This window comes from Oncorhynchus gorbuscha, linkage group LG21 (assembly GCF_021184085.1).
Source record: "Oncorhynchus gorbuscha isolate QuinsamMale2020 ecotype Even-year linkage group LG21, OgorEven_v1.0, whole genome shotgun sequence".
NCBI lineage: Eukaryota > Metazoa > Chordata > Actinopteri > Salmoniformes > Salmonidae > Oncorhynchus > Oncorhynchus gorbuscha.
This window is the reverse complement of record NC_060193.1, coordinates 5,935,779-5,945,778: the sequence shown is the minus strand read 5'-3', so window position 1 is coordinate 5,945,778 and position 10,000 is coordinate 5,935,779. Positions and strand designations below refer to the sequence as shown.

Genomic DNA, 10,000 nt, shown 5'->3' with positions numbered 1-10,000 from the left:
TAAGACTCCCTCCCTCCCTCCCTCCCTCGGTAAGACTCCCTCCCTCCCTCCCTCCCTCGGTAAGACTCCCTCCCTCCCTCCCTCCCTCGGTAAGACTCCCTCCCTCCCTCCTCCCTCCCTCGGTAAGACTCCCTCCCTCCCTCCCTCCCTCCCTCGGTAAGACTCCTCCCTCCCTCCCTCGGTAAGACTCCCTCCCTCCCTCCCTCGGTAAGACTCCCTCCCTCCCTCCCTCGGTAAGACTCCCTCCCTCCCTCCCTCGGTAAGACTCCCTCCCTCAGTAAACCACTAAAGCCTAGTTTATACCCTACATTCATACACATGGAAGAACTACAAGTAGCTACGCAGTGTAGCAAAACACAGTTCACATCTCCACGGACCGCCATCTTGCATAGCTACTTGAGTTAGGTGTAACCCCCCCCTCTTCCCCTCCCCTCTTGCCCTCCTCTCCCCCCTAGTCGTACTGCACTGACCCCGATCTGGTGTTGGATCTGAAGAATCTCATTGTCCTGCTGGCAGACACACTGCAGGTCAGTGTGTTGGATACTGTGTGTTTTAATATCATGTTGTATCTCTGTGCCTAGAGGTTAGACCATGAATCTCACTTCCCTCCCGTCTCCTCCTTCCTTTCCTACCTGTCATCCCTCGTTCTAAGGGCTACGGGTTCCCAGTGTCTCAGCTGTTTGAGATGATGTTTGAGATGAGAGAGCAGTATGGAGAGATATTACTGAAGAAATGGAACCTCGCATTCAGGTAATATACACACACACACACACACACACACACACACACACACACACACACACACACACACACACACACACACACACACACACACACACACACACACACACACACACACACACACACACACACACACACACACACACACACACACACACACACACCTTCTCACACACACACACACACCTTCTCACACACACACTCACACCTTCTCTCACACACACACCTTCTCACACACACACACCTTCTCTCACACACACACACACACACACACCTTCTCTCACACACACACCTTCTCTCACACACACACACACACCTTCTCTCACACACACACACACCTTCTCTCACACACACACACACACACCTTCTCTCACACACACACACACACCTACACACACACACCTTCTCTCACACACCTACACACACCTACACACACACACCTTCTCACACACACACTTCTCGCACACCTACACACACACACCTTCTCACACACACCTTCTCGCACACACACACACCTTCTCGCACACACACACACACACTTCTCGCACACACACACACACCTTCTCGCACACACACACCTTCTCTCACACACACGCACACACACACACACCTTCTCTCTCTGTCACACACACACACACCTACACACACACACCTACACACACCTTCACACCTTCACACACACACCTACACACCTTCACACCTTCACACACACACCTACACACACCTTCACACCTTCACACACACACCTACACACACCTTCACACCTTCACACACACACCTACACACACCTTCACACCTTCACACACACACCTACACACACCTTCACACCTTCACACACACACCTACACACACCTTCACACCTTCACACACACACCTACACACACCTTCACACCTTCACACACACACCTACACACACCTTCACACACACACCTACACACACCTTCACACCTTCACACACACACCTACACACACCTTCACACACACACCTTCACACACACACCTACACACACCTTCACACCTTCACACACACACCTACACACACCTTCACACCTTCACACACACACCTACACACACCTTCACACCTTCACACACACACCTACACACACCTTCACACACACACCTGCTCACACCTTCACACACACACCTACACACACCTTCACACACCTACACACACCTTCACACACACCTTCACACACCTACACACACCTTCACACACACACACACCTTCTCACACACACACACCTTCACACACCTACACACACCTTCTCACACACCTTCACACACACCTTCACACACCTTCTCACACACCTTCACACACACACACACACCTTCTCACACACCTTCACACACACACCTTCTCACACACCTTCTTACACACACACCTTCTTACACACACACACACCTTCTCTCTCTGTCACACACACACACACACACACACACACACACACACACACACACACACACACACACACACACACACACACACACACACACACACACACACACACACACACACACACACACACACACACCTTCTTTCTCTGTCACACACACACACACACACACACACACACACACACACACACACACACACACACACACACACACACACACACACACACACCTCCTTCCACTTCCACTCTGTGTCACTGAAGACTTTTTCGCCTGATGTGTGTGTGTTGTCGGCTGTGTGTGTTAGTCGTCGGCTGTGTGTGTGTGTTAGTCGTTGGCTGTGTGTGTGTGTGTGCGTGTGTGTGTGTGTGTGTGTGTGTGTGTGTGTGTGTGTGTGTGTGTGTGTGTGTGTGTGTGTGTGTGTGTGTGTGTGTGTGTGTGTGTGTGTGTGTGTGTGTGTGAGTCGTCGGCTGTGTGTGTGTGTGTGTGTTGAGTCGTCGGCTGTGTGTGTGTGTGTGTTGAGTCGTCGGCTGTGTGTGTGTGTGTGTGTAGTCGTCGGCTGTGTGTGTGTGTGTGTCGTCGGCTGTGTGTGTGTGTGTGTCGTCGGCTGTGTGTGTGTCGTCGGCTGTGTGTGTGTCGTCGGCTGTGTGTGTGTCGTCGGCTGTGTGTGTGTCGTCGTGTGTGTGTGTGTGTGTGTGTGTGTGTGTGTGTGTGTGTGTGTGTGTCGTCGGCTGTGTGTGTGTTAGTCGTCGGCTGTGTGTGTGGTCGTCGTCGGCTAGAGGGCGTTGGTGTGTGGTTTGGTTGTGGGAATGTTATGATGGAGATGTTTTACGACAGGAGAGGGAAGGACCAGCTTCCTCTGCTCCAGAGTTGCCACGAGAGGTGATAATGTCCCTGGCAAGACAGATGTGGGGTGTGTGTTAGTCGTTCTGTGTGTGATGACCCCCCTGGGTAGCTGAACCATTGTTACTGTGGTTCATTTCTTACTAAAGGCCAGAAGGACATTCAATACACTGTAAAACAACACAGAACCCCCCCCCCCCCCCCACAGACACACACACACACATACCACAGAAATGTCACTTCTATTGTGGAATAACACACAACTAGGGTTCAAAGCCTCTCTCTCTGGAACACTGTTCGGAATTTGGGAACCTTGGAGCCCTCAGCATTCTGGGAAGCCTCCAGAGGGGAACAGGAAGCCCAGCAGTAGAACCACCCCAGCCAGCAGTGTGTCTAACCCCAGTTCCCAGTACTGATCCCTGTGAAAGCTGGCACGCGCCTTGAGTTCAGAAAGGCCACGGAATCTCACTGAACCCAGAACGAGCTTGTGTGGAGAGAAGGAGAAATGTCAGGATGATGATGATGAGGAGAAAGATGTGTGCTAACCGGTCTTCTCATCTCTGTCTCCAGGCAGGTGTTGGACCAGGATAACTTTAGTCCCATCCCTGTGGCAACAGAGGAGGAATACAGACAGTTCACTTCCCAGTTCCCCTTCCAAGATCCTGAACTGGACAAGGTACTGACGAGGGGGTTAGTGTGTAAAAGGGCTGGGCTTTTCGCAGGGACGCACAGATTTATTTTGGGACTGATTTGTTTGTCAAAATGTAATTTGCGGACCAGAAAAGAGGGGCAGTTATGTGAAAATAAATATATAGGTCCATTATAATAAATGTATAGGTCCATTATAATAAATGTATAGGTCCATTATAATAAATGTATAGGTCCATTATAATAAATATATAGGTCCATTATAATAGATAAATAAATATATAGGTCCATTATAATAGATAAATAAATATATAGGTCCATTATAATAAATATATAGGTCCATTATAATAAATAAATAAATATATAGGTCCATTATAATAGATAAATAAATATATAGGTCCATTATAATAAATATATAGGTCCAATATAATAAATATATAGGTCCATTATAATAAATATATTGGTCCATTATAATAAATATATTGGTCCATTATAATAAATATATAGGTCCATTATAATAAATATATAGGTCCAATATAATAAATATATAGGTCCATTATAATAAATATATTGGTCCATTATAATAAATATATTGGTCCATTATAATAAATATATTGGTCCATTATAATAAATGTATAGGTCCATTATAATAAATAAATAAATGTATAGGTCCATTATAATAAATAAATACATGTATAGGTCCATTATAATAAATAAATAAAAATATAGGTCCATTATAATAAATGTATAGGTCCATTATAATAAATATATTGGTCCATTATAATAAATATATTGGTCCATTATAATAAATATATATAGGTCCATTATAATAAATAAATAAATAAATGTATAGGTCCATTATAATAAATAAATAAATAAATATATTGGTCCATTATAATAAATATATATAGGTCCATTATAATAAATAAATAAAAATATAGGTCCATTATAATAAATGTATAGGTCCATTATAATAAATATATTGGTCCATTATAATAAATATATTGGTCCATTATAATAAATGTATAGGTCCATTATAATAAATATATAGGTCCATTATAATAAATATATAGGTCCATTATAATAGATAAATACATGTTACCTGCCTATTAAAAGGGATGTGATGCCGTTACCTGGCTATTAAAAGGGATGTGATGCCGTTACCTGCCTATTAAAAGGGATGTGATGCCGTTACCTGGCTATTAAAAGGGATTACCTGGCTATTAAAAGGGATGTGATGCCTATTGAAAGGGATGTTACCTGCCTATTAAAAGGGATGTGATGCCGTTACCTGGCTATTAAAAGGGATGTGATGCCGTTACCTGGCTATTAAAAGGGATGTGATGCCGTTACCTGGCTATTAAAAGGGATGTGATGCCGTTACCTGGCTATTAAAAGGGATGTGATGCCGTTACCTGGCTATTGAAAGGGATGTGATGCCGTTACCTGGCTATTGAAAGGGATGTGATGCCGTTACCTGGCTATTAAAAGGGACAGGTTTCTATTTGAGACTTTTTGCAGTAGTCTTGCCATGTATTCAAACCCTGAATAATGAGTGAATTAGTTGATTGAATTGTATTAAGTCTGGGCTGGAACCAAAGCCTGCACACCCTGTAAACTCTCTAGGACATTTTGACTTTTGTTTGAAGCTTGTTTGTAACTCCTTGGCCTCTTCCTCTCTCCTTCCTCTCTCCTCTGATCCTCCGTCTCTCCTCTCCTCTGTACCTCCCTCTCTCCTCTCCTCTGTACCTCCCTCTCTCCTCTCCTCTGTACCTCCCTCTCTCCTCCTCCCCCTCTCTTATCCTCTCCTCCTCCCTCTCTCTCCTCCCTCTCTCTCCTCACTCTCTCTCCTTTCCTCCTCCCTCTCTCCTCCCTCTCTCTCCTTTCCTCCTCCCTCTCTCCTCCCTCTCCTCCCTCCCTCTCTCCTCCTCCCTCTCTCCTCTGCTCCTCCCCCTCTCTTATCCTCTCCTCCTCCCTCTCTTATCCTCTCCTCCTCCCTCTCTTATCCTCTCCTCCTCCCTCGCCTCCTCCCTCTCCTCCTCCCTCTCTCTCCTCTCCTCCTCCCTCTCCTCCTCCCTCTCTCCCCTCTCCTCCTCCCTCTCTCCCCTCTCCTCCTCCCTCTCTCTCCTCTCCTCCTCCCTCTCTCTCCTCTCCTCCTCCCTCTCTCTCCTCTCCTCCTCCCTCTCTCTCCTCTCCTCCTCCCTCCCTCTCTCTCCCTCTCTCTCCTCTCCTCCTCTCTCTCCTCTCCTCCTCCCTCCTCCTCCCTCCTCTCCTCCTCCCTCTCTCTCCTCTCCTCCTCCCTCTCTCTCCTCTCCTCCTCCCTCTCTCTCCTCTCCTCCTCCCTCTCTCTCCTCTCCTCCTCCCTCTCCTCTGTAGCTTCCGTTCCCTAAAAAGCTTCCGTTCTCTGAGTTTGTTCCTCAAGTCTACTCTCAGCTCAAAGAGTTTGTCTACGCCTGCCTCAAGTATTATGAAGACCTTCACCTCAGGTACCCACACCGGCACACCACACACCGGACACCGGCACACCACACACCGGCACACCCGCACACCGGCACACCGGACACCGGCACACCACACACCACACACCGGCACACCACACACCGGCACACCACACACCGGCACACCACACACCGGCACACCACATACCACACACTGGCACACCCGCACAGCCGCACACCACACACTGGCACACCACACACCGGCACACCATACCACACACTGGCACACCCGCACAGCCGCACACCACACACTGGCACACCCACACACCCGCACAGCCGCACACCACACACCGGCACACCACACCGGCACACCCACACACATCCGCACATCCACACACGCACACGCACCCGCACATCCACACACGCACACGCACCCACACATCCGCACATCCACACACGCACACACATCCGCACATCCACACACGCACACACACATCCGCACATCCACACACGCACACGCACACACACATCCGCACATCCACACACGCACACGCACACACACATCCGCACATCCACACATGCACATCCACACACGCACACGCACACACATCCGCACATCCACACACGCACACACACATCCGCACATCCGCACACGCACACACACACACAAATATATATATATATATATATATATAAACTCAGCAAAAAAAGAAACGTCCCTTTTTCAGGACCCTGTCTTTCAAAGATAATTTGTAAAAATCCAAATAACTTCACAGATCTTCGTTTTAAAGGGTTTAAACACTGTTCCCCATGCTGGTTTAATGAACCATAAACAATTAATGAACATGCACCTGTGGAACGGTCGTTAAGACACTAACAGCTTACAGACGGTAGGCAATTAAGGTCACAGTTATGTAAACTTAGGACACTAAAGAGGCCTTTCTACTGACTCTGAAAAAACTCCAAAAAGGAAGATGCCCAGGGTCCCTGCTCATCCTGACATGACCCTCCAGCATGACCACCAGCCATACTGCTCGTTCTGTGCATGATTTCCTGCAAGACAGGAATGTCAGTGTTCTGCCATGGCCAGGGAAGAGCCCGTATCTCAATCCCATTGAGCACTTCTGGGACCTGTTGGATCGGAGGGTGAGGGCTAGGGCCATTCCTCCCAGAAATGTCCGGGAACTTGCAGGTGCCTTGGTGGAAGAGTGGGGTAACATCTCACAGCAAGAACTGGCACATCTGGTGCAATCCATGAGGAGGAGATGCACTGCAGTACTTAATGCAGCTGGTGGCCACACCAGATACTGACGGTTACTTTTGATTTTGACCCCCCCTTTGTTCAGGGACACATTATTCCATTTCTGTTACTCACATGTCTGTGGAACTTGTTCATTTTATGTCTCAGTTGTTGAATCTTATGTTCATACAAATATTTACACATGTTAAGTGAAAAATAAACGCAGTTGACAGTGAGAGGACGTTTCTTTTTATGCTGAGTTTAGATAGCACCTTCCAAGAGTCTCTTCTCCATCTTCTCTTCACTGTTGACATTGAGACTGGTGTTTTTGCGGGTACTATTTAATGAAGCTGCCAGTTGAGGACTTGTGAGGCGTCTGTTTATCAAAATAGACACTAATGTACTTGTCCTCTTGCTCAGTTGTACACCGGGGCCTCCCACTCCTCTTTCTATTCTGGTTAGGGCCAGTTTGTGCTGTTCTGTGAAGGGAGTTTGCTAACACAACGGACCACAATGGACCTCTGTACGCCTATGTAGATATTCCATTAAACATCCAGCTACAATAGTAATTTACGTTAACAATGTCTACACTGTATTTCTGATCAATTTGATGTTATTTTAATGGACCAAAAATGTGCTTATCTTTCAAAAAACAAGGACATTTCTAAGTGACCACAAACTTTTGAACTGTATTGCACCCCTCCTCCACTCCATCACCCCCCCTCTACTCCATCACCCCCCTCTACTCCATCACCCCTCTACTCCATCACCCCCCATCCATCACCCCCCTCTACTCCATCACCCCCCCTCTACTCCATCACCCCCGCTCTCACTCCATCATCCCCCCTCTACTCCATCACCCCCCCATCACCCCCTCTACTCCATCACCCCCTCTCTCCATCACCCCCCTCTACTCCATCACCCCCTCTACTCCATCACTCTACTCCATCACCCCCGCTCACTCCATCACCCCCTCTACTCCATCACCCCCCTCTACTCCATCACCCCCTCTACTCCATCACCCCCCTCCTCCATCACCCCCCTCTCTCCATCACCCCCCTCTACTCCATCACCCCCCTCTACTCCATCACCCCCCTCTCACCCCCCTCTACTCCATCACCCCCCCCTCTACTCCATCACCCCCCTACTCCATCACCCCCCTCTACTCCATCACCCCCTCTACTCCATCACCCCCCTCTACTCCATCACCCCCTCTACTCCATCACCCCCCTCTACTCCATCACCCCCCTCTACTCCATGGTGATGAGAAGGATTCCATTTGTCTGGCTGTTCTGAAAGGTCAGCTAGATGATTATAGAGCGAGTGATTATGCCACAATTGAGTTTAGTTCAGGGTCTGTGGTTCGGTCAAGCTACTATTTCTCTGGATTCCATTCCAACCCCTAGCTACAATACGATGTGTGTGGGGGGGTGTGGCTACAATATGTGGTTTTATTGACTGTGTGGGGGGTGTGGCTACGATACGATGTGGTTTTATTGACTGTGTGGAGGGGGTGTGGCTACAATATGTGGTTTTATTGAGTCTGTGGAGGGGGTGTGGCTACAATATGTGGTTTTATTGAGTGTGGAGGGGTGTGGCTACAATATGTGGTTTTATTGACTCTGTGGAGGGGGGTGGCTACAATATGTGGTTTTATTGACTCTGTGGAGGGGGGGGGTGGCTACAATATGTGGTTTTATTGACTCTGTGGAGGGGGTGTGGCTACAATATGTGGTTTTATTGACTCTGTGGAGGGGGGTGGCTACAATATGTGGTTTTATTGACTCTGTGGAGGGGGTGTGGCTACAATATGTGGTTTTATTGACTCTGTGGAGGGGGGTGTGGCTACAATATGTGGTTTTATTGACTCTGTGGAGGGGGGTGTGGCTACAATATGTGGTTTTATTGACTCTGTGGAGGGGGGTGGCTACAATATGTGGTTTTATTGACTGTATGGGGGGGTGTGGCTACAATATGTGGTTTTATTGACTCTGTGGAGGGGGGTGGCTACAATATGTGGTTTTATTGACTCTGTGGAGGGGGGTGGCTACAATATGTGGTTTTATTGACTCTGTGGAGGGGGTGTGGCTACAATATGTGGTTTTATTGACTCTGTGGAGGGGGTGTGGCTACAATATGTGGTTTTATTGACTCTGTGGAGGGGGGTGTGGCTACAATATGTGGTTTTATTGACTCTGTGGAGGGGGGGGTGTGGCTACAATATGTGGTTTTATTGACTCTGTGGGGGGTGGGGGTGTGGCTACAATATGTGGTTTTATTGACTCTGTGGAGGGGGGTGTGGCTACAATATGTGGTTTTATTGACTCTGTGGAGGGGGGTGTGGCTACAATATGTGGTTTTATTGACTCTGTGGAGGGGGGTGTGGCTACAATATGTGGTTTTATTGACTCTGTGGAGGGGGGGTGTGGCTACAATATGTGGTTTTATTGACTCTGTGGAGGGGGGTGTGTGGCTACAATATGTGGTTTTATTGACTCTGTGGAGGGGGGGGTGTGGCTACAATATGTGGTTTTATTGACTCTGTGGAGGGGGGTGTGGCTACAATATGTGGTTTTATTGACTCTGTGGAGGGGGGGTGTGGCTACAATATGTGGTTTTATTGACTCTGTGGAGGGGGTGTGGCTACAATATGTGGTTTTATTGACTCTGTGGAGGGGGTGTGGCTACAATATGTGGT

General features: G+C 48.0%; 1 protein-coding gene across 1 annotated transcript in view; it reads left to right on the top strand.

Annotated features, from left to right (window-relative positions):
* Positions 1–10,000, top strand: part of exoc6b (exocyst complex component 6B) — a 182,494-nt gene that overhangs the window by 97,493 nt on the left and 75,001 nt on the right. Inside the window, 4 exon segments of the mRNA XM_046320331.1 lie at positions 456–527; positions 653–750; positions 3,547–3,652; positions 6,001–6,110. Of these exon segments, the coding sequence (XP_046176287.1) occupies positions 456–527; positions 653–750; positions 3,547–3,652; positions 6,001–6,110 (386 nt within the window).